Source organism: Poecilia reticulata, linkage group LG9, assembly GCF_000633615.1.
Source record: "Poecilia reticulata strain Guanapo linkage group LG9, Guppy_female_1.0+MT, whole genome shotgun sequence".
In the NCBI taxonomy this organism is placed as follows: Eukaryota; Metazoa; Chordata; class Actinopteri; order Cyprinodontiformes; family Poeciliidae; genus Poecilia; species Poecilia reticulata.
In genome coordinates, this window is record NC_024339.1 from 31,724,044 (window position 1) to 31,750,327 (window position 26,284).

At 37.8% G+C, this 26,284-nt stretch overlaps 1 protein-coding gene across 8 annotated transcripts in view; it reads left to right on the forward strand.

Annotated features, from left to right (window-relative positions):
* The first annotated feature begins 300 nt into the window (after positions 1-300).
* The window catches only part of slc4a4a (solute carrier family 4 member 4a), a 65,496-nt gene continuing 39,512 nt past the window's right edge, over positions 301-26,284 (forward strand). For 2 of the 8 annotated variants that reach the window (XM_017306554.1, XM_017306555.1), the window contains exons 1-3: positions 5,667-6,185; positions 11,384-11,557; positions 23,051-23,186. In XM_017306554.1, the coding sequence (XP_017162043.1) occupies positions 5,978-6,185; positions 11,384-11,557; positions 23,051-23,186 (518 nt within the window). In that variant the 5' untranslated portion in view covers positions 5,667-5,977. Of the gene's footprint in view, positions 469-806; positions 878-5,666; positions 6,186-11,383; positions 11,558-23,050; positions 23,187-26,284 lie in introns of those variants that run through there. The other 6 variants (XM_008419365.2, XM_008419367.2, XM_017306557.1 and 3 more) reach the window with 5 other exon arrangements.

Consider the following 26,284-nt stretch of genomic DNA (forward strand, 5'->3'; position numbering starts at 1 on the left):
AGAAATTTAAATTATTTTTTATGACACTGGATAAACAAAAAATAGAAGCAAGAATGCGTTGTTTCACCGGAAGTGAAGACAGTTCATTCATCGTTCATGCCAAAAGGTAACAGTTTCCTCTTGAATTTAAAAAAAAAGTATTTAACTAAGGTTGCTGGATTGTTTTTGGACTTAATGTGTGAGATTGTAAAAACTGACCCTGAGGAAGCGGTGAGGGCGCCGTGTGTGGAGCAGTCCGACCTCCTCTTCCCTCCCCCCGGAGGAGTGGCGCAGACAGAAGGATGGTCCGGCTGATAGAAGAGGAGGCGGCGGCCGCTTCAGGACGCGCAGCGCTGACTGTCGGAGCGCAATGACTCAGACAAACTTCACGACGCTCCGGAATTAGGCTTCTCCAGAAGGCTGTAAATCAGAGCCAGACTGCGGGGTTTTATTTCCACACTGACAAGTTTGGACAAAGTTCCTGAGGCCGTGAGTTTCCGTTCATTTTTCTCACAACTTGCTAGCCTGGCAGGTGCTTTCAGCGCTCAGACAGACGCGTCTTTGCTCACTTTCTTTCTGTCCTTTTCAGTTTGGTTGTGTTGCAGATTGGAGAAATTTCAGATTTAAACAGACTTGTGCGTAAAAGCGCAACCGGACTTTGCATTTTAATCCAATTTCTGCGTGTGTGACGCGGCTTTCTGCAGTTCTTTCTGCAGAACGCAGAGTGTCAGCATCTCCTCTAATTAGGCCTCCGCCGATATGTTGGTCACTGCAGCCAAGCTTCAGCATGTAAAAGCTAAAAAAAATGTTGTTTCTGTGTAAGCCAGGTCAAACATCAGCTGCAGTGATCCACTCTGCGCAGGAGATCAGTCAGACCTGAAGAGATGAGTGGCAAGAAGTAAGTGTTTGTTTTTACCTTCATGCAAATTTGCTTCATTTCAATTAAAGTGGCAAGAATCAACCCTCATAAATCAGGTGCAGCGTTAAAAATAGTCTGCAGGATACACATGTAAACGGTAAAATAAATTATTTATGACTCTTTACATCAATTTCTCACCAATCTACATGGACTCAGGTCAGCTTTGTTAAAGTGTGACTGGTAAAACATTTGCACTGTGAAAACGGATTTCCAATGTGCTCCAAGATTAAAACTGCAAATTCAGATTTTCTTCTAAAAACTAGAACATAAAAAACTGAAATGAGTTTGGATCATTTCTTCTGGTAAAAAAAAAAAAAGAGAACAGATTTAAACAACAGGAACACACATATAGTTCCATAAAAATCCTAAAATCACACACATTTCAAAAAGTGAAATTTAAATAACTAGATGAGGAATGTATTCTAAGTGTTCATTGCTGTCAAGTTTGATTGTTAAAGCTAATGACACTCTAAACAGAAAATGATCCACAGCCCGGCTGCATCCAGGTGTGTTAATAAAAAGTTAAGTGGAAGGAAAAAGTGTGGTTGAGAAATAACTGCAGCTTTAAGAGGAAACAGAATTTGAGCTAGAAAATGGCCTGACCTAAAACTCAAAAAGAGTTTATGAAGAAGAAGAGGCTTGAGCTGAATCAGTTCATCAGATTAATCATAATGAATCAGTTATTGAAATGATCACCAACTAATTTAGTAATTTATTAACCAAATTAAGGCCATTTGTTGAAAGAACTACATACTCAGAGCAGAAATTAAGCCAAAATTGTACAAAAAATACATTAATTTTCCATTTAAGATAAAACAAAACAACATGTTCTACCTGGAACTCTTCAAATAGTTTTGTTTTAGATTTGCCCAGTTTAAACTCTGTTAAAAAAAACCTCATTAAACACGTTTTTCTATCCAATTATTAACCAGTTAATCTGAAAAATAATCAGCTGGTCAGCTCTACACTGTACTGATGTTAAGCCAAGCAGAAATGGCCGAGCTTTAAAAGTATTTATCTTTTATCTGCTGATGCATCAAATAATCACTTGTTCACTAAAATGCTAGTTTCATAAAATGTCAATGTTCTTATTTAAAAAAGGAGTTGAACTGTTTATTTACATCTTTTACTGTATAAATAGACTCAAGTGGTTAAATTAAAAGAAATCTGCAATTAATCAATTAATCTTCAGGATACCTGCTTACTAAAATAATCGTTAGTCAGCAGTAATTAATGCAAAAGGAGCCCCAACCCTGTATTTTACTGTAGAATGCATTCATATATCTCTTTACTAAGCCAGTAGTGATGAATTTAAAAATGTAATATTGAAAAAAAAAGCTACATTTCCATTAGCGGTCATCCAATCTGTTAAAATAACTCACTTCATGGTATTTATTCTGCTTTTTGATTATGTTATGATCTAGAGCAGGGGTGTCAAACTCCAGTCCTGGAGGGCCGGTGTCCTGCAACTTTTAGAAGTGCCTCTGCTGCACCACACCTGAATAGAATAATTAAGTAATTAGCAAGGCTCTGGAGAACTGAGGAGGTAATTAAGCCATTTGATTCAGGTGTTTTGTACCTGTGGCACATCTAAAAACTGCAGGACAGCGGCCCTTCAGGACTGGAGTTTGACACCCCTGATCTAGAGACACACACCTGTTTGCCGACTCATGCGGCATCGACCTCTGCAGACCAGATTGGAGAACATGAGTCGTTCTGCTGCATAACGTTCACGTGTCTCATGCAGAGACCGTGCACCATAAAGCCGAGCGTGTTTTGGTCACACAGCTGAGAGCGGAGAGCGCCGTCTCCTGCCTGAACTGGCTGAGCCTCATGCAGGCTGATGCCGGTCCAACCAGAGCTCAGATAATGTTATCTGCAAACTGAAACAGAGATAAACAGTAGATTTACTGCGACGAATCCAAAGTAACAGGCTGTTACAAGGTTGCTTGTAACCAGAGGAGGGCAGAAAAACCGTACCAAGAGGAGCACGACTTCACCATGTTTTACTCGTGTAAAAGTAAAATGTAGGCTTCCGAGAAATTAATCAAGAGTAAAAAAAAAAAAGGTATTTGGTAAAAGGTTTACTCAAGTACTGAGTTACTGATCAAATTATCAATAATTTAGGGTAAAAATGACATAATCAGACGGAGCAAAATATAAAGTTTTGGTATTTTAAGGACAAAAATGGCAATAATTCATATAAGAAACAAAAAATAACAATAAAATGTTTGCAAATTAGTTTCTTTCAATAAAAAATTCATGAAAATTTATCAAAAACTGCAGGTGTGTGTCTGAGTCTGGTGGATTGTTGGTTAAAACGTTTTTGTTTTTCATTCAGTGGGTAGAAAATCCATAAATGTTACTCAAGTACGAGTAAAGATACTTCATAATAAAATTACCAAAGTGAAAGCGAAAAGTACAGCGTAGTAAAAATACTGCTAAAAGTAACTTTTTCAAGAAAGTTACTCAAGTAAATGTAATTGAGTAAATGTAACTAGTTACAACCCAACTCTGGTTTTAAGATTGTTTTTAATAGTTTTGATATTAATCATCAGTTTAAAAATGTTGATCAAAGCCTTGTTTTTCTGCTCATTAATATATTTTGTCAAAAAATATTGCACATAAAGTTTAGAATGGGCAGAAGAAAAGCTTTTCTGATTTAGGAACAACAAGAGCAAATGAAAGGCATCATCAGATCGCAGTTACAATGTTGTGTTTTTTCTACATTTGCCCGCATTTGTAATGAAAAAAATCTGTTTTACCAAAGTAAACTAGTGTCAGGTAAGATATTGACTGCTATTGACTATTACATAGAACCCCAATCAGAAGTATTACATTTAATTCAAAGCAGAAACTTTGAACTTTGTCACTTATTATGAAAGAAAAAGAGAATAATAGTTATTCTCTGCAAAAAAGGTCATAAAAACTTGGGGTTAGATATTATTAGATTATTATAATTTTTATTAAAACATATTTTTGACTGACAAACTCGGAACTTATTTATGTTAATTATAGTTCTGAAGTTTGAGGGATTTTTCCTCAAACTTGTAACCAAAATAAGTTCCAGTTCATTGATTTAACCTAAATCTAGTTTGTTTTATTACACAAATAATCTCAAAAGATCCAACTTTGTCATTTAGTTGGAAAAAATGATTTAATATAAACATTTTCTGATGTAAAATTATTTTTTCCCAGATTTTGATTGTCACATTTAATTCTGACTGTTCTTGTTTAATGTAAGAAGTGGAGAAAACACTAAAAACGACGTTTAAAAAACAGTAAACTTATCCAGATGAAGAAATAAACCTCTGACTGAACATAGAGTGGTTTTGTTTGTCTATGTTTATGGGATTCTCAGACTCTGCAGTGTTTGCTGTTATGTCCCTGCTTGTTCCATAGATGGCAATGGAGGTAGAAGAAAGTCCAGCGCTGGTGAAGCCCAGAGACAAACGAGCCTCTGATTTCACATTACTATCATGTTTTCATTTCAGAAAAGAAAAACAGGATTTTTTTTTTTAAACATTCAAATCTAACTCAATATCAACACTCAAGTTTACAGATTTATTGCAGCTCATAATTGTGATTTAGTTGAAAATTAAAATATGTTTTTGGAAGGAATGATTGTTTTTAGCGGCTCACCAATCCTATTAAAGCAAATATGTGTTTGGTCCAAGACATGAAAAAGTATAAAAGTTAAAATAGCAGCTAAATGTGTAACTTTCTTTATATGATTAGGAGAATATTGTATTAAGCGCTATGAGATATTAAATTGATGATAAAGTTTTAATTCGTATCTGAATATGGCACAGTTGCTGACCTTTGACCTCTGAGTCAGTTGTGTAGCAGTAAATAAAAAGTCACAGATTCAAACATTTAACTTGCTAAGTAAGTTTTTACTTAACCCTCTCAATCTTTAGCCGTCTAGCTAAATATGTAATTTGGAGCAAAATATATATATTTTAAACTAAATACTTCAGTTCTAACTAAAGGGTTAGCTTGCTAGCTCAATATTAGATGCTAAATAAATATTTAGTTTGAAGCCAAACTATTAAATATTTAGCTTGAAGTTAAATACATAACTTCAAACTAAATATTTAGCAACTTGATAAATATTAAGTTTGCTATCTAAATATATCAATGGAGCACAGTATTTAATTTGTAAGCTAAATGTTTAATTTCAAACAAAACATTTAGCTTTCTAACTAAATATTTAGTCAGCAAGCTGTTAAATTTGATTATATGTTTGTTGATCTGTTTTCTGAGATCTGCTCATCTGGGTGTTGAATCTTTTTCCAGTTAGTTGACTCCACCAACCTTTCTTATCTTGCCTTTCCTCTGCCTACATCCCCCAGAATGCTGTGCGCTTCTGGTTGAATTATTGAACACATTATCTATCGAGATTGATCACATATATTGCGACATATTTATTGATTTGCTGCCCCGCCCGGCTCTCATTGGACATTTTCACAAAGCTCCTTTTAGCGAAGAAGAATTGAAAAATTTTCATCATTTGTTGGGAAACTGCACGGTTTGCTTGATTTGAGCTCGATCGTGTGCGTAGACGTCTCAGAAAGCAGCAGAGAAACTCTCCTGGACGTGTGTGTGTGTGTGTGTTGTCACTTAAGCAAAGCCAGCATAATCCCGTAAGGGCGGATGAGTAGACAGACATGTGATGGCCCACTTGTTCCTAAGGTGGAGGGTGTTGGAAAGGGGGGGAGCATTAGCAACAGATGGAGAGGCTTTGTAGTATGTGTGGGTGTCTGGCTAATCGCGCTCATTAATTTTTACTTTTATTTGACATTTTCTGGCTGTGACAGAGCATCTCTGATGGAGGGATGCTGTTGATTTGACCAGGTTGGAGTCTAATTTGGAGCAACACCAACGTTTCGGTGGATCACACTCAATTAGCGGACTTCCTGTCCTCTCCGTCACCCTGCTGTACCAGATTAAAGCCACAACATTATACCTGCCGCACTTAGCCTTCGTCAAGGACGGCACACACGCGCGCTTGTACAGTTGGGCTTGTTTACTCGCTGGTGCAGCCTCTGGTGTTTTATGGTTCTTTAATGGGCGGAGATGAGCGCCACCAGCAGCACCAGACTGAGCCCCAGTCCCAACTTACTGCATGTCAACGAGCCAAAGCGCTATGGCTCCACGCTGTCGCTGGAGGAGAAGTGTGAACAGTCTTTCTTCCTCTTCTACTACTACAGGATGGAGGACGAGGCGGTGGTGGACCGCGGGGCGTCCTTACTCAAACACCTTTGTGACGAGGAGGAGGTAGAAGGTGAGTTTACCTGTTTTTATTTTACTCTAACTTCCCTTGTTTTAGCAGTTTTACCTTCAATCTACTGGATGATGTAGGTTTGGAAAGTCTGGTGTCGTCTTTTCAAAGGAAAGTCGCTCATTGATGGGAGCAGGATGAATGTTGAGACTCTTAACGAGTGCCAAATTGGCACACTTCCTGTTTGTACTGTACGGCCTGGTCTTTACCTATTTAATGAGCTGGCAAGGTGAAGATGTAGAACGCAGAGCATGTGATCCAGTGTTTACCTCACTAATCCCCCGAGAGACCGGCAGGACGTCAAGGAAGAAGAAAAAATCTGGTAGAGTACTAATGATACGTGCAGCAACCTCTAAACCTGTTAGCACCTCTAAGAAAGTCTTTATTTTTAGTAGTAGTTTAATTTTACTCAAAAAATGTTGGAAAAGGGTTGGAACCAGGCATGCAGACAATTTACTATTAATTGTCAATTAATGGTTTATTCCAATTGATTAGACCTTCTTTCAGTGTTGTAGTTTGGCCTCCACCCAGAAGAGTGTGCTGCTACTCATCCTTAAGAGGATCCAGTTGATACAGAAATAAAGATGGCACTGCCAAATCAGAATGGGAAAGAGAAACGGTACACACCGAGTGCGGTGTGCGATGCAAGATCCTCTTTATGCGGTTCTGTTTTGAAACATAAACAGTCAACATGTCCTTAACCTTAATGGCGCGTATTCAGAATTTCTTTCGTTTTCATTGTGCACAATCAAAAGCACAACAAAATTTAAGAAATACAGCCGAACATCTCTGAAAAGCAGAAGTGAAGCCTCCTGCACAAGTAACAGAAAAGTCCACAACAAAACACTTATCTTTTCCTGCAGCCATTGTGACCAGATATGCTGGAGCTCGGCTTGGGTTGCTAGGTAACCCGCCAGAGTTCCGCTGGGGTTGCTAGGTAACGGCGCTGTGCGTGCTGATTTGTTACATTCCAGAGGTTTTTGAAACGGCTCATTTTCCTAAAAGACATCAGCTTATTGCCAAAAACCGATCGGATGGTTTGTCTGGACTGTTTTTACAAGCAGTTGAGACCCAAACTGAAATACAGAAATGTGCAAACTGTGAACTTTGCATAATAGATCCCCTTTAAAACCAAATATGGAAGATGTAAAACCGTTGTATCTGATTTATCTCTGTTATGTTAGTTCTGTCGGATAATCTGTCACGTTTTAGCAGCATCTTTCGGAGGTGCTCGTATTGGTATGCGGTCAGGGGTCTGTGGTGTGTCGCCATCCTCCTTACTGGTCTGGGGAGTTCCCAGCGCCTTTGTCGTAGCTAGGAGATCAGGTCGTACGGTTTCCTCTGGTGGAAAACCCAGCGAGCTGCACAAACCTCCCAGAAAATGTTCAGTTTTATTCAGTGTGTGCTTACAGGCTGTTTTTCATCCACCTCCTAAAAGGAGAGGAGGAAGTGGTTTGACAAAGCTGCTCTGGCAGCGTGAAAATCTTCCTGTCCAGAGCCTTGGCTCAACTATTTTTAATTCCTCTCTCCTGTTTCTCCGTCTTTCAGGATGTTCAGTCTTGGCAAATGAAGGCTCCATCGTAATATTAAAGCCTCGCATGCCATTGCCTGTTTTTTTTATTGTCATATCTTGGTGTCATATCTCAATAAAGTAGAATACCATTGAGAACTTAATGGTATTACTGCCATACTAGATGTCAGCATGTCATGACAGTAAAGTCATAAAAGTAGCAGAATAAATATTCAGTGTTGCAATAAGAAAGTTGGAAAAATTGCATGAAAAAAGTTGTTTTATTGAGATGAGAGCTGGGACAGGTTCATGAAGTCGGTCCGATTCTTTCTTTGAAACGGACTCAGTCATTTTTACAATCGTTTCAAAGTCCTGCGTCTGATGATAATTTGATGCTGATGCGATAAAAGATAAAAGCGATACCTAATTACAGGTTCACACGATGCTCAACAGGCCTCGTTTTAATGTTTATTTTTCATGGAGAAATTCACGTAAATGTAATGCTTCAATAATATATTACTTTATTCTTGTATATTACCACTTTATTGTGATAATATTGTGGCATTATTCTCCCAACACTGACTTTATTCTTGTACTATTACAGCTTCATTCTGGTAATAATAATAATAATTCTATATTGTTGCATTATTACAATCTTACTGAGAGCCAAGTCATTAATATGACTTTACTCACGACTTTATTCTTGCATTATTTTTAACTTTATTCTCATAATAATGACTTTACTCTCGGAATATTAGAATTTTGTTCCGTAAATAAAAATAAAGGCCGTGACGCTCCGTCCCTCATCTGCATCGATGGCTCTTGTGTTTTTGAAGACAGTTTTTTTTTTAGCCAGCGCAGCTCAGTGACATCTTGGCCATAAAATGAGGTTTTGGTGATTTAGGCAACGTGAGCAGCTGCCAAGTCGCGCTGGAAAGCAAAGCCATCGTCTTCGTTAAGCTCGTCAGTAGAGGGGAGGTTGAAGGGCTGTAAAGTTTCCTGGAGGACGTCTGAGCCGACTTTGAAGTTGATAAAACAAAGTGGACCAACGCCAGCAGATAACGTTTCTTCCCAAACCACCGCTGATGGTGGAAACTTCGCTCTGGACCTCGAGCAACATGGATGCCTCTCCGCTTGGACCTTGACTTTTGGACCACTGAAGCAACAGCAATAGGCATAAAGTCTTTTTACATTATTTGCCTGTTTAATCCTATTTTTAATGTGCAGATAATTACCGTACCTAGCTCGACTTTAACAAAAGTTAAGTTTTAGTTGTAATCGGTCCTTTTTTTTTGTCAGAAGATGCTGGTAGGATTTTCTTTGCCTGACTGATCCTGTGTTTTCATGTTGTCCCATAAACACGCGACACGGGTCGCTTTTGTTGACCCCAAAACCCGCCAGGTTGCAGTTCTGATGTGGGTGATGCTGGCTAAAACTCTTGACGATTTCTTCCAACATCCACCTGTTTTATTTTATCTTTTTTATTATTCTTTTTTTTTACATCAACACAGGTATCTTTCCTGATTGGATTTTTAGCAGTAATGTGTAATTGTGTTTAATCTTCTGCATCATTGATACTGAGAGTTTATAGTAAACCACTGATGGATTAGACAAAACAAACAAAAACCAGGACATTATGCTTTGAGCGAATAATGAAGGCTATTGTGCTCCAAGACAGATCATTGTTTGATGCTGAGGGGTTCAGTCACTTGCTTGTGGGGTCATGGTCAGTGCTTGGCTCAGCTTTACTCCAACTGGTCCAGAAGGAGACATTTGACACTGATGCTCTGTTGTTTCACTACTTTTTGATCCCTTTTAGAAAACATGTTCCTAAGACAAAATGTCTTTTCAGTAACCTGTTTGAAACCCTGATGGATGGATCTTTACAAAATGTTTTGGCAAAAGAAGTTTCTACGCTTGAGTTTGCAATTTTGCAAACTTGAGCTTGTATTAGTTATTTTTCCAGATCTGTGCTGGAAACTATTACCAAAATGCAATTTTTTTCAGGTGTTTGCGCTTTTTGTGAAAAGTCAATAAATCTTTCCTTTTTTAAATGGTTCTGATTCATTATATTTTCTTTAAAATTTAGTTTTACTTCAATTATGTTACAGAACTGATCTAAAACTGTCAAATTCGCGTTGGATTTTGGTGTTACCAATTTATTTTTGTGTGGTTTTTGCACATTTGATAACTTTTCTAACAATACTTTAAGGTTTTAAAATGAACTATAAGTGAACAAAGAACACTTTACACGAAGTTATATATATATATATTTTGTATGGTTTTTGGAGAGTTTTAAGTTTGAACCATTCAAAGAGTCGAGCTAACGTCCAGCTAGCAGGCAGCGGATGGCCGTTGCTAAGCTAACAGCTACTCAAAGCATTCGAGAGCCAGATTCTACCATCTAAAACAGCTTATTCAAAACTTTTCTATTAAAAAATGTCATTAGTTATTTTATTACACCCTGTAGAAATTTACTGAGTTTTTGCTGTATTTATATTTAACTAGATATTGTGATTAGCACTTAGCATAGCAGCTGTTGTTCAGGAAACCAAACGGCAGCTTTGCTAGCAACTCTCTTGTGGCGAAGAAATTTCAGTTTGTGTTTGTTAACAAAAACTTGTTGACAGTTTTATGAGGCTTTTCTCCTCATTTTCCAAACAAACTGTCTAAGTTTGAAAAACAAATCATGTTCTTTGAGCAAGATGTGGTTGAAATACCTCAAAATGCAATCAAAGCAATTGATAACTTACCAGATAGATAATTAAAAACAATTCACATGATCAAGAAGCCTGTTGAATTTCAATGCCTTTATCTCAGGTTTCTATTGAGAATCAAAATGCAACATAAACTCTTTGACCCTAAACCACCTAACCATATATAAAGCTGCATGTTCTCTTTGTTATTATATCAACATATATAGGAGGGTTGAAGCTAAGCTGACAGTCTTGGCGTCTTTGCTGTTATGTGACACTTCTTTTTCTGTCGGAGTATTTGTTTTGACAGGGTACCGCCACCTTTATTTCCCTGCTGCTCTGTCTTAAGTCTTTAGTGAGGAATGGTGGTTTATGCATGTAGTTTTCTTTTTACTCCCTCTGCACCTTGTAATACTCACTTTATGATTTATTTACTCTCAATATGCTGTAATTCCCAAAAGTAATTACTTTAACAGGCATGAAATTATTGATTTGATTAATCATCAAATAATTTGGTAATCGATTAATCGTTAACTGAAGTGTACAGACTCATAAAATGCAACTTAGAGTGGCCTAAACTTTACAAGAAGAAAATTTGCATTTTAGATAAAAACATTTTTTGTTTGAGGCAAAATCACCTGATTTACAAAAGGAATGCAATGATGTTGCATTTTAGGCAATAAAATATTAATTTTTTTATTTCAAAAATGATTTATTGCCTTTCTAACTTTTTATTAAAAAGGCCTGAATTAAAAATATGTTAATTGTGCCATTTTTTGCGATTAATCGTCAGAATAGTTGATTAATCGTTAGTTGCATCCATAAAACAGCTGTGAAGCACATGATGGCTGTTTTATTTGTAATTTCTGTTTTGTTTATTTTGGATATTTAAAACATATTCCAGTGTTAAATATTTTATATAAAGAATATTTGTATTTAACGTGGTCTGAATGTCCAGATCTCATGAGTTTGTTTCTCTTTTGTGCCTTTTGCAGGCCACCACACCATTTACATCGGAGTGCGTGTTCCTAAAAGCTCTCGGCGTCGGAGGCGCCACCGCCGGAGAACCAGCCACAAGGACAGAAAGGAGAAGTTGACGGGGAGCGAGCTTGACAAGTCAGACACAGAAAACAACGACGAGGCCAGCAACAGCATCCTCAAACCGCTTGGTAAGTTCTGATGGACTCCGTGTCAGTGCTGATTAGGTTTCATGCCTCTCTCTGCTGAAGGCTGCTCACTTTTTCAAAAAAAAATGCCCCCGTAACATCCTGTGACCCCCAACAAAGTTGCTGAGTCCACTCAGTGGCCAGAAATAGCTCTGCCATGTCCTGCTGAGTGACACGTTTATTTTGGACAGAGGAAAATGAATTTTCACTGCATCTGATGGTTGTTATAGCACAGCACTGCAAAAACACAAAATCTTACCAAGTGTTTTTGCAGTTTCCTCCCATTTTGACCTCGATTGTTGACCTACACATACATATAAGGTGGTGCTTGTATTCTTGGGGTTTGCAGGTTTCAGGAACCAAAACAAAAAATCGATGAACTTCAGGAAGGGAATTATGTGTAATGGTAAAAGAGAATGAAGTAAAATGTTGTTGTATCGGTCATTGAGGTGATTTGACATCCTTGTTTTTACGTCTAACATCTTTAAATCAAGCTTGAATAATCCAACCTTGCAGAAGAAAAAAGTGCAGTTCACCTGCAGAAGTCGACGGCTAACAACTTAAACAGTAAATTGTCCCAGAAGTTTTTGTTATAAACGAAGATTTTGTTGTTTTTAATATAATGCTAATGGCATAATAATAATAATAATAATAATAATGCAAGAACCCGTTCTCAAAGATCAATAAACTTTACATCCTAATAAATATTTAACACTGGAATATGTTTTAAATATCCAAAATAAACAAAACAGAAACAACAAATAAAATGATTTATAACGTCTCTGTGAATAAAATTAGCCGTAATAAAAAGAACTAATTGAGGCCAAAACACCAGACTGAAAACTTTTATCATCCAGTTTTTGGTAGGAAAAGAGAAAAACAATAATGCAAATGGAAATTATTCATCTCCTCTTAATTTATCATGCAATTAATTGAGTTTTTGCAACAGGCTTATAAAGTTTACCAAATGGAGCTAAAAGCTGAACTTTATTTTGTCGTCTTTGTTCAGCGCATGTGGTGTTTTGGCTGATTAGCTCTTTCTTGTTGAAGCTGTTCGGACCGCAGGCTCCCGCTGCTGGGGCTGAAAATGCACCACACTAGTGATACGTTTAGGGACGAATACATAGTGATGCGGGTGTTAGATCAGTGGTCCCCAAGCTGCGGCCCGCGGGCCTCCACATTTGGAGGCGGGCCACAGGTATTCAGATTCATGTGGCCCTCACAGGAATCTGAATAACAGAGAGCATTCCGATTTTTTTTCATATATTGTATTTTCCGGTTTATATGTGGATTTTTCTTCAACCACCAGGGGGCTCTTTAGTAGGAAGTGTGTCCTGTAAACTGTGGGTGTTTTGTTTTGCATGGCGCATTGCTGCCATCTTTTAGGGAACTGATATTTACTGATATACTGATATTTAATCAGTGCGGTTGTTTGCATTGAGTTACTTTCCCTCAATGTAATATATACTAGTCAGTCCCAGTGACCATTTCACTAACGGTTTTTGGGTAAAAATCAATCGAGTAACGCGCAACCCCCGAGTTTGTAACACTTTTTCTGTTACAAACTGACTCCGGCCCCCCACCAGAGAAGGGAAAAGTTATGTGGCCCTCACAGGAAAAAGTTTGGGGACCTCTGTATTTATGTTTCTTGCATCTGTCCCTATAAATAAACAATAAAAAAGTAAAGTACTGCTACAACGCTGGAGTAGCAGGAGCAAAACTACACAGCATGTCATGACAAACTTTAGCTAGTTGATGGTAATCTTCGGATCATCTTGGCCTTCTTGGCAAGTAATCGAACAAAACTTAATGCTGTTTGAGGCGTTTCTCATTTGTACTTGAAAACTCTTTGAATACTTGTTGAAATGAATTTAACTTTAAATCTAAAGGAAGGTGATCCTGAAACACATACTGTACTTTTAGGGGCTTCATGTTGGAAAATCATCAATCTTCTCTGCAAGCGTTTGGCTGAAATTAGCTGAACAGTTTTAACAAAGTCTAGATTTTGAGATTGACTGACAGCCCTCCACTCTTTGACTCTGTTTCTACATTTAATTTGTAGAAAAAGTGGCACATTTAATTCTCATACAACACAGTTAAATATGGCTGAACATGGAGCAGAAGGGTTAACCTGATTCTCTGGATGGAAGAAATTAACATAAAATATCAGTCTGACAGTACTGGGTGAGTCTCCCTTATCTGAAACTACAGATGCTTCAAAATGAAACAAAAACAGTCAAAAATGTGTCCTAAATATTTGTCTTGTGCAGCAGATTACCATAACATGTAGATGCGTTAGCGGCTAACGATCACAGATTGATTGCATCATTAAATAGCTTGTAGTTCAGGAAAGAAAAAAACTGGAGCAGTTTTCTGATTGCACAACGGTGTGACATTTTTCCACTGTGTAAAGGCTTAGCTGGCTCTTGCCCCTCTGTCAAATCCAGTAATGAGACGGAGCTCTGACGTTTCCAGAAAATGATATCATTTTACACATGCACGTGATGCGACAACAGGGCCAAAACATGCCAGGACTGGACTTTTATGTGTACACACACACGCATGATGACGGGATTTCTCAAGCACAGAAATCCAATCTGTGACTGGATTAATGCCAGAGTATTAGATTTTCTATTTTATTTTTATGTTTATCTTGTTTCTTACACTGCAGTTATTCCTTTGTCTGCTCCTTTGATTGTGTCTTGACAAAATCACAGCTAATATTTTGAAGAATACGTCATTAGCAGGATGAACCTTCTTTACTCAGTTTATTTTTGATCTCTAGAGATTAAAAAGTCGAGATAAGATGTTGATAGATACCAAAAAAGTTTATTCTTCCACGTTTTCTTGCATAGCAATATCAAACTTCAATGTTTTATACTTTCTGTGAAAAAACAACCCCAGATCTGAAAAGTGTGGCATGCTTTTTTTTCCTTAAACCTCTCAATGAAATCGTCTTTTGAAGGCTTCAGGGAACATAAGTTAACTTCTGCTTAGTTTATTTATGTAGCAAATGTTGCCTCAAAAAATCTTGCATAACAAATGATTCAGTTTACAGACAAAAACATGCAAGTTCAATCTAATTATATTAACGGATTTAATGCCAACTGCATACATGTTATTTACAGTTTATTATGTCAGCTGGTAAAATGTTTCCTAACTCAGCCGATTGCATTGAGTCACTGACTTTGAACAAATTCCTCCTGAACGAGTTTGTAGTCTCACCTGACGGTTTAAGTTTGCAGGAACCCGTCGTATATGGTGGCCCACAAGGGCCAACTAAGTTTGAACGCCACAACACAACAGGAAAAAGCTGGAATGGAAGCTAAGCTAAAACAGAAATTATGCTAAATCAGAAGCTTTACAAAAAATGTAAGTAGTGCTAAAACTGAAGTGGTGTTAAAAGGAGTCAGGCTATTTTTTAAACGAAACCTGGACCAAAATGAAAGCTATGCTAAAGAAGTAGCTATGCTAAAGCAGAAGATATAACAGAAGACACTGGAGGAAAACCTGCTAAAGGGTAGAACAAATGTTAATGGAGTTTCACCTTCAAGCTGAAAAAGAATCAGTTCAAAGCTGCAAATACTTAGAATGGAATTGATTAACATCTGTTAATTTGTTATAACGGCCCAGTCAAAGTCCAGACGTTTGTGTCAAATGGGAATAGCGGAGTCATGTTTAATTCCTAAAAATCTTTATCTGAAGTCAGACTGCTGAGCAAGGACTACGAACCCACAACACGCCGGCTTGTTGACAGCGATAATATTAATCCTCCATTCATGGAAGAGGCGACAACGTTGGCCTGAGGCTGTGGGACTCTGACGTGCTGTTAGCAGGCAACAGGCCTGCTGGCGCTGGTGGAACAAAAAATAAAAACGTAGCGGCTGTCGTAAAAACCGCCATGAAATGAAAGCACTCATCGTGAAAAACCACAACAAACAGAGTCAGGAAAAACCAAATTGTTCATTTGTTTTATTATGTAAACAGACTTTTGCATGCGGTCTTATGTAATGGACTGCTGCTGGTCGGACCACAGACGTTTGAGCTCGCTGGTAACTTTCCTGAATTTTTACTCGGCGATGATGTGAGCTGAGGTGGATGGAAACTACTTACATTTATGCTGTTTAAAAAACTTTACTGTGCTTTTTACTTAATTTAGAGAAACTCTATTTATATTTGAAGACATGCACAAACTTTTAGAAATTGAAAAATGAGCATTTTTGTTAAATATATACAGGAAATTTTAAATAATGACCATTAAATGTTGATTTTTAGGCTTTAAAATAAATAAAAGCACAAAGGATGTGGAGCGAACAAGCTCATAGTTTCCAAGACAAATAGAGGTAAGAAAGTATTTTATTTTTAGCATTGTTCTGTTAATTTGTTGCAGTTATTCCATAGAAAAACTGGAAAAAAAGCTAAAACCTGCATTTGTTATTGCAGGTTTTAGCTTCCAGTTATGTCCAAGTTTAAAGCACAAACAGCACATTAAAAAAGATAAGTGCAGCATTTCTGCACGTTCTCCTCAAGCACATTAGGCATTTGTTTCTTTTACACTGGACCTCCAGAAATTACACGTAACTCAGAGTCAAACAGGACAGTTTCTTACTGTTTTATTAGAATTGAGTAAAATGTAAATTTCAGATATATTAGACATTTTTAGATGTGTAGAAATAAGTTTGGCGATCGATGATCTGTTTTATTCTGTTTCGGAAAGAAGAATCTAGAAATATTTCTGCGTGTGTCCCAAAGGTTTTGTGACTGAAATTACAACCACAGGTATTTCTACAAAACTTAAGCTCAGGGGAGTTCATACAAATGCACACCACACTTTTCAGTTTTTTTATTCATAAAATGAGGTAAAATCACAAAATCACTTCACAATTACGCTCAAATGTTTTGGTCTTTTGCATAAGAACTAAAGTAAATACAGTAAAGTTTCTGACTAAATGTGGCTAAGCAGGTTAAATTGTAACATTTAAAATGTTCTTTTATTTATGTTTTGGGTTTTATTGGAGGTAAAAATGTAAAATCTGTAACTTTTGCTGGATGCGGCCTCTGCTCTTTGCAGCCATCTGCCATGCAGGCAGCGGCACGCGGTCCACCTTATGTCCTGCTGGTGTTCCCTCCATCTTCCTCTCCCTGGGAAACAAAAAGCCTCCAGGGAAGTTTCTGTCTGTCCTCTTGTTTAGTCAGATGGACGCTGCAGGGTCAGCTGCGTGTCCATGCAGCTATTTGACCCCTCCTCGTTTTGATGAGCATGTTCTGTTTCAATCCCATCTTTTTTCTACCAGGATCAAATGCTCCCTCAAACTGGATTACAGAGATTACTTGGATACTTTTGCTGAGTCTGAAAAGGGTTTAATTTTCCCAAAGTTAGATTATTTTCCCCCCCATTTCAGATCAAACTTTCACTTTTATGTCCAGGTTGGATTGTTGGGATTGAGACGTCTGGATTTTTAAGGTCAGCTCAGAAAATGTGGGGTTTTTCTTCTGGTTGTAGGAAAGTTAAGATTCTTAATGACCCCACGTTAATCTGGATTATGTTTGAGGATCATTTAAAGGCAAACGAGTTAACCTTGAATTCTCTCCAGACTGGATTTTGAAAACCACTAATGTGGTTCATAATTTAGTTAAAATATATTGAAAATTAATTTCAAATTCAAAAATACTTTATTGATCCCAAAGGGAAATTAAATAATAGGAGATCAACTACTTAAATATGTGGAAAATATCGTAATTTTTACGAACATTTCTGCTTCCAAATAAAACAAAATCATGAAATATTTATAAAATAATTTTATTTTTATGTAGGAAAGGAATGTATAAGTCACATGTCAAACTCTGTTTTTCGTTTTACTTAGGAATTAGTTTGAATATTAAATCTGGTGTTCCTCAGGAGCGTCTGTTGGGGAAAATACCGTTTTGCTATTAAAAAATTAATGGATTGAATTTCTAAAGTAGGTTTGATGAGCAACCAAAATTGCAACATTTGTTTTATTATTAATGTTTATATTTGTATTTGCTGTGGTTCTCTCTCTCACTGCACTGAGTCAAATAAATCAAACTCTTTCAAAAACCTGTTCCCCTCCTCACCTGTGGGGGCGCTGCGCCGAGGACCTCTAAAGAAAACGACACCAAAACGTCTTTAGAAGACGATGAGCACAACATTTTTTCAAAATATAAACAAAATGGAGTGGCGTCAGATTTTAGGATTTCTCGGTGGTAAAGACAACGAGCCATTTCTGCTGCTAGTGCTAGTTAGCATGTTTGTTTTGGTTGTATTTACCCAGAATGCTTTGCTCTGTAGTCCACTTCCTGCTTTTGAATGTGACAACCGGACTGGAGTTGGATGAAACTTGCTGACTACTTGAAGCAATGTCGCCTCTTTGCCCATAATACCACAAATTTGACCTTTTAGCCGTCAGAGTTATAATCTTAACTTAGTCTAATGTTCGTTTTCTTTTTGGGAAAAAAATCAGCTCTCATTCAATGTCTGTGTTCAAAAGATCTGGAGCCAGAGATAAAAAGTTTATTAATCACAGATCTTATGATGCTGAATAAAGAAAGCAGCAGGGACTGGAAGATGTGATAATTTGATATCGACATCCGATATTTATCCGATATTCATCCGATATTCGATACAGATTGCTGTTATGGCTGATAATCAATTTTTACTGATATTATACATATTTCTTTACCTTTTTGACACCTTTAAATAAAAAACATTCATAAGCAGACTCTAATAAATAAATAAATATTGGGTGTTGGTATCGGCCCGGTTTCATTTATCGGGCCGATACCGATGCAGACATATCGTACATATTGTTAAGGTATGCTTGTACCTGCAGAGTCAACAGAGTTCATTTAATTTCAGGTTGTTTTCCAAACAGCTGGTATTTGTTACGTTTTCATCTGCCTGGGTTTTCCTAATGAAACGGCAGAACTGGATGTCCTGGGTATAAATACTGAGCCCTGAATGAACCTCCCCCGGGGTGACATTCTGCATTCAGCCCGCTCCCCGTTCCCGGCCTGCGTGCTGGCCGCCCTGCATACTGAATCTCAGACTCTGTGGCATGGAAAACATTTCCTGTACAGCTTCCCTGTAAGTGGGATTACCGTCGCATGTTTTACCGCGGACAGAGGACATGCTACTCCATCCTGCCGCTCATATTTAGTCGTGTTTTTCAGAAAGGTCAGAGGAGACGCTGGGTGTTTGTGTAGGATGCATGTCAAGAGTGGGACCGAACGGGCCTTTCGTGGCATTCACACTAAGCTTTCTGCCGGGCAGCAGGCATTCTTTCCTCTGTCTCGTATCCCATGAGCCTTTGCTGCTGGGACAAAGTCCTCTTTGTGCGCCGGTGGCTCTTGGCTGGAGCGCACAGCGCTTTGAAATTGCGTTTGAACGACGGGGATTTTTCATCTCTATCCGAACTTTTCGTGCTTGCTCTCAGCCCTCTTTGCTTTCAGACTAACCCTGTGCCCACCTTCCTCTCCCACCCGCCCACAGCGCTCTTAGCAACTGCCTGAGTGGGACAGCGCGGCTCTGACGCCAAGACGAGCTTGTTCCCAGCTCGGCTCGACGCTGACGGAGTCAAACATGCAGCATCTGGAGGATAGTACTGATTAATGAAAAAATTAATACCATGAATCATATATATATATATATATATATATAATTTTGTTGGGGACACGTTTAACAAACATGAATAGTGAAAAATCATTGTTAGCATATTTAAGTGTATTGTAGGTACATATTTAACAAAAATATAATAAAAATATATATTTATTGGAAACATGTCTAAAAAGCATGAGTTCTAAATGTATCACTTTATATAGGAAACAAATAAAATTTTACTGAAAATAAATTAAAAATTAATATGACCAAATAAATTAAGTTTACATGAGGAAGTTTACAAGTAAAAAATAAATGTATGTTTTTTCCAAAGAAAATTGTGTAATTCCACAAATAAACAATTATGTAAATAAGCAAATACAGATCTGAATAGATACATGTTTATTGCTAAATAAGTAAATGTTAAAATCAGAATGTAATGATTAGTTCAATAATTTAAAAAGAAAGTCCAACCACCCTGGACAGGTCGTCCGTCACACGACAAATTTAGAGAAACCAGTTGACCCAGCAGTCATGTTTTGGGCTGTGGGAGGAAACCAGAGTACCCAGAAAGAACCCACTCATGCACAAGGAGAACATGCAAGCTCCAAGCAGAAGTCTGGAGACTTAAGCCTGGAGGTGGAGCCGCGCCTAGAAGGCGGGGCTAGGGCCGCCCAGGCGTTTTGCACAGCTGGGTGGTTGCCATGGAGATTAAATGATTTCTTAAACATGCATGAAAGAATCGAGGCAAAAGTCCAGGTATGTTTTTGATGAGGGAATCACATCATGCCATGATGTAAAGCTCAAACAGGTCAATTTAACACAATACTGCCCCTTTAATAAAAGTTACTAAAGTAAAAGAAATAAAAATACTCTCAAAGCTAAAGTTTTTCGAAAACGTTACACATTAAATGCGTCGTTGCCGTTTTATTTTCACCCTCTGTAAACTCTGTGCCCCCTCACCCTGCAGTGCCAGCTATAGTCTCCATGCACTTTTGACCGTATATGTATTTAAATCCTGTTTTAACTGTTTACTGTAATCGAGGTAAGTCTCTGTAGATGTGGCCGTCAGCTGAATGTGTGTTAATTATATCCTGTGGGATGTTATTAAACAGGTGGCTGGAGCTAAAGCTACTGCAGCTTGTGTGTGTGTGTGTGTGTGTGTGTGTGTGTGTGTGTGTGTGTGTGTGTGTGTGTGTGTGTGTGTGTGTGTGTGTATGTGTGAGAGTGAGGGAGCGAAGTGCAGACAGTTTATCCTCCACCCAGTAATCTTTCAGCTGTTTGTCTGGCCTCTACCTGCTGCTGTTAATGTGCTGCAGAAATGCACAATGAGGGGAAAAGTGCGATCCTTCACTTCGTCCTTCGTCTACTATCGGCCCAAAATACTGACTCACTCACACATTTTATCCGTCTTCACTTGATATCCTGGAAGATGTTTTTTTTGTAAGAAATTCACAAAATGTTGTGGAGAAATTTTGGTTCTTTAAACCTTAATTTCTTGATGATTAACTCCAATTTTTGCTGAAATCTGATGTCTTTGCTTGGTCGTTAAAACTATTGATTAAAGCTGCATTATGCAACTTTTATTGAAGAAAAATGTTTTTTCCATATTTTAAAAAATTACATCTTCCACCTCTTTCCTGAACTACTATTGCTGTCTGAAGAAATGCACCCAAAACAACCAATCAGAGCCAGGAGGCGGGGCTTAACGCTGTCAATCAATCTCAGGTACTAACAACTTACTTTACAGAAAAAAACGTTTTTCCAGCACTATTGCTAACTAGCCTGAGCATTCATTATAGGCTATGCTAGCAACAACGGAGGAGTTTTAAAGGCGTGATTAACAGCGCTAAGACCCGCCTCCTCACTCTGATTGGTTGTTTTTTTAAAGGACTGGGAAAAGACATAGGAACTTCATATTTTTCATACATTATCTGTCTCAAACCACACTACAAAAACAAAATCTTACCAAGTAGTTTTGGTCTAGTTTCTAGTGTAAATGTCTTAGTACATTTGAAATAAAACAAAACTAACTTACAAATAACTTTCAGCACAATATAGCACTATTGAATAATTTCTTAAAATGTTTTTATTTTATTTTTTTAAAGTACTTATTCCAATGGCAGATTATCTGGGTGTAGTGATGAAATCGGACCTAAAGTCGGTCACAAAGTCGTCCTTCTGTCACCTGAAGAACATTTCCAGAATTAAAGCACTAATATCTCAGTAAGACCCAGAGAAATTCATCTACGTGTTTATTTTTAGTTGCATTGATTAAAGCTGCAGCATCTTCACAGGTTTGCCTTAAAAATACTGTTTATAAATCTCTGAACGGTTTAGCATCACAGCAGATTAAAGATCTGCTGTTGCTGCTCCGGTCTTCCAGACGTCTCCGGCCTTCTGGTTCAAATCTACATTAGATCTGCAGAACCAGAACCAAACCTGGAGAAGCAGCTTTCAGCTTCTACGCACCACAAATCTGGAACAAACTTCCAGGAAGCAGCCGAAACTTTAAATATCTGAAACAGACAAAATAACAGAAACGACAAATTAAATGAATTACAAAGTCCCAGTAAACAAAATTATCCTTTAAAAAAAAACAGATGAGTTGAGATCAAAATTTACTTTTTAAATTTTAGCTGGAGTTTTATTTTTAGTTTACTTGATGCCAAGTTATATTCTGCGACTGATATGGTGCGTAATGAAAATCAAGCTTTTTAAATTATTACAAGGATAAAAATGTTGGTGTGAAAAATCTTTTTCTTCTAAATGTAGATTTTCAAAGAGGTTAAATGGAGTTTAAATATCATAAAATTTCTCACAAATATTCACAAGTACCACCACAAAATCAGTGATTTTGATTGCAATAAAAACATTTGTGACATCCTGGAGGAACTGATCAATTAAATCAAAGTTTATTTGTGTCACGTATTTCAGCAGCAAGGCGCTTTAAATGATAAAAACAGAAAACTGGAAAGTTATCATTTTGATGAGTGCCATCACCAAAAATCAAACATGTTGGTCGGTGTTGGAAAGCAGTCAGTGCAGCTTGATGTTGTATATTATTCAATAGAAAGAACTGTTCAAATGAATGGTTCCCATGGCGAGTGTTTCCAAGCTGCTGACTGGAACTGTATGTTCAGTTTCTCCCGTCGCTCTGAGCTTTTATGTAACCACTGTTGGTGGTCCATCATTAAAGCTTTAATTTTAGTTTGCACTTGTTGGAACAATGTCTGATCGTGTTGTTTATTTATACCCATTGAAAAGTATATAAATCCTGCTGAAACCGTGTTTCGCTTTGTGTTATGCAACACTCTTAATATTCAAATGAAAAGACAAAGGGGAGCGAAGGCAAGCCACGGCCGGAGAATAGGCCAGTTTGTGCAGCATTTCCTATTTGTTAATGAGGGTTTCACGGCCACTTGCCAAGGCAGCAGGACCAATAGTGAAGGCCTGTTCGAACAGAGAAGGGGAGGCGTGGAGGGAGCGGGGGCTCGCTGCCACCGAGGGGACCCCTAAACCCATCGGCCCCCTCCTACCTGTTCTGCAAAGTGCAAAGGCGTCTGAGAACGGCTGTCACTTCCACCAGGGGCTTTAATGAAGGTCTAGCTGCTGCGCTGGGACTCGGGTGGGCTTGTGTCAATCTCTGCTGACTCAGCGAGCAACGGGTTGGGAGGGGTCACTGAAATATTAAAAGATGTCCAAAAACAATAATCAAGAGGAGAAGGAGGAAAAGGAAGAGGATGCAGAGGAGGTTAAAGTTCCTCCTCTTCCACCTCCGCCGGAGGTGAAGAGTCCAGCGGAGGGCGAGAAGTCCAAACCGCTGCCCAACGGGAACCAGTGCCAGCCTGTGAACCGCAGTATCTTTCCGTCTTCCGCAGTCTCGCCGGCAGCCGAGAGGATCCGATTCATCTTGGGGGAGGACGATGACGGCCCGGCGCCCCCGCAGCTCTTCACCGAGCTGGACGAGCTGCTGGAGGTGGACGGGCAGGAGATGGAGTGGAAGGAGACGGCCAGGTAGGAACATCTGCCCCAGGTGACACCGGCTTCCCCACTGACTTCACATCAGAGCTGAAACGGTTAATCCAGTGATTAATCGATTCTTTAAGTAATCGTCAACTAATTCAGTAAGCAATTAAACATGATTAATTGTGATTAATCGAACCAATCATAAATTAGATTAATCGTGATTAATCGTTTGAAAGAATCAGTCACTAAGTTAATAATCAAATAATCGTTAACTGGAGCATACAGACTTTAAAAGTGGTAATTTGCTAAAAGAGCAACACAATCAATCCAGAAATTAAGACACAACTTTATAAAAAAATATACATTTTGCATGTAAGATGGAAATCCTTCATTTTCTGTAAATATGTCCTCAGGTAGCAGTTTTATCTCCACCTGGTTCAAATTATGTTCAAAAACTATTTGGAGTATTTTTATCAGCAGATGCATCCTTTGCTACAAATGATTTTCATCTCCTACTGTAAAAAAAACTTATGAAATGAAAAATCTGTGGCATTTTTAAAAATCCAGCTAATTGATTAATCATCACAAAATAATCAAAGATCCTCCTTGCAATGTTTTGAGTAAGTTTTACTTTAAGAAAATATAATTGTAGGTCTTTCTTTTGTGTGGCCTGTTAGATTATTGTGATAAGACGTAGAAGGGATGATTGTTTATGCATCATTAGCGCTGGATGAGTGAAACTGTCTCAGGGGAAACAGGATCCCTGGGCTGCTGTTCGAGGCACCAAATGAGGCCGTTTGTTATCCTGACCTCTGACCGTGTGTCCTGCAGATAAAAGTTTCAAATCGCTCTGGGCTGGATGGTTTGTAGAAGCACTTTGCAGGAAATTTTATTGGGCTGAAACGATTAATCTGTTATTTAAATAATCGTGATTAATCGTTAGCTGGAGTAGACAGACTAAAAAAAATCTACATTTTGCGTTTAAGATGAAAAATAAATCAGTTTCTTTGCAAATCTGTAGAACTTCTTAGGTGGAAGCTTCAGTTTCACACGGTTCATATTCTGCAGAGGAAATTGTCGTCCTGTTGAGCACTTTAACACGTTGATGTCAGTAGTTTTTAGGCTGCAGATGCATCATTTGCTACAGATAATCAAGTATTCATCAAATTAATTGTATCATTTGGTATTTTAGGCAATAAAATGTTTATTTTCTTATCTAAAAAAGGATCTTTCAATGTACTTCTGTTATGGTAAAAAATAATCTTAAGTGGTTAAATGAAAAGCATTTTTTGTCCGATTAATCAATTAATCATTAGAGTAATTTGTAGGATAATCGATTATTTAAATGGTAGTTACAGCATTAACATTTTATGCATTTAATAAGATGAAGCTATTGTTTTTATACTAGTTCAAAGCTACAAAAATTCAATTTCTGATATCATATAAGATGGAAAATGAAGTGATTCTGATGCAGTGAGTGATTTTTAACTGCAAAATGGAGCTTAAACAAGATTAATGCGTAAATACGACGTTCATTTTCCCTTCTTGGGGGTTTTCTGTGTTTACTTCCTGTCCTCTGACGCCCCATCAGTTGAGCCTGGCTCTGCTGGAGGGTTCTTCCTGTTCCCAGGGAGTTGTTTCTTTCCACTGTGCCCACATGCATGCTCAGTGTGAGGAATTGCTGCTGATGCAATTTGCCTCCAATGTATTAAACCGAGGATCAAATAGGAAAGCATGTGGCTGAATTTGAATCCAAGGAAGTGTAATTTATTGCAAATTGAACATAAATTAACAGAATTTAACTGAATTAAAAGCAGAGTGAGCCTTTGAAGCCACACTAAATTGACAAAATATTTGTCAAAAATAATGTGAATTAAAACTAAAAACAATATAAATGTTTCAATTTTGACCATTTTGATTGAATTGGACTGAATTTATACTCTTAGTTAAATAAATAAATAAATGGATAAATAGATCAGCAGGGATACATGTCACATTATTGCTGCTTGCATTCTCACAAGAATCACCTGTAAAATCAGAGTAATTTAATATAAACTTATTATTCTGCAAACTCTTTATTTATGTAGAGGGGTGAGATATTATGCAATGCCTCCCTCTGCGTGTGGACTGGGTGACAACTGGAGAATAGAAACCCGGACCACTGTTGGGTTCAGTTGTCCATCTGCCAAGTGCAGGTTTGGCAGCCAAACGGGCCGAATGAAAACCTCAGAACCAGCCCAGTCTGCCATCTATCTGCCCCTACGGAAGGACAAAGGGGCAAAAAGAGAGAGGTTTAGAAATCAAAGCCCTGCTGGATTTAAACAATAATAAAAAAAAAATCTATTTATCTGTCTGACAGGCTTGATTTAAAAAAGTAAACACAATGAAGAATGGACAACAATCTTATTTCTAATTAGTGCAAACTTTATAATTTTTCTTAATTTTCTCATTTGTTATGATTAGAAATGATTTCCTGTTTAATAGCCATGGTGGCATAAATCAGGAACTAAACGCTAAATGAATGAAACTGAAGCTAATTAATGAGGTAAATCAACAGACTGGGAGCCTGAACCAGCAGCTGTTGGCACTAGAACGATGTAAAATATCACTAGCTGCGTTTTTATTGGCCATAAAAATGCAAATTGAAATTATAAAAAATTAATTGGCTAAATCAAAACATGCTGTAAAAACAAAAAACTTTCTCTAAAAAGTTTTTGCACTATGATGAGGCTGTATTGAAATTACCGTATTTTTGCAAAACTTCAATGGAAATTTTATTTTTTCTCATCACAAGTCATGTGATCAACAACAGGATGTTACAAAAGACGACAGGAAGTGGTAGGAAAATGATGGCACAAAGTGTTTCTTAACGATTTATCGCGTACATAAACATATGCACATGCAATTTTAATTGCATTTCTTATTTATTTGAAACACAGAAATTGTGAAATTGTATTTTTATTTTTTGCAAAGTAAACGCAGCTTATTTCTGTTATGACCTCTGCAGAAGACATCTTAAAGGCCCTATAACAGGGTTCGATCGAACCCCAAGGGTTCGGCGGAGCCTCTGCCGACCGCGGAGGTAAAGACACACTTGTGTAAAGTCGTGATGACGCCCCGCTTTGCCATCACTTAATGCAGAGGAT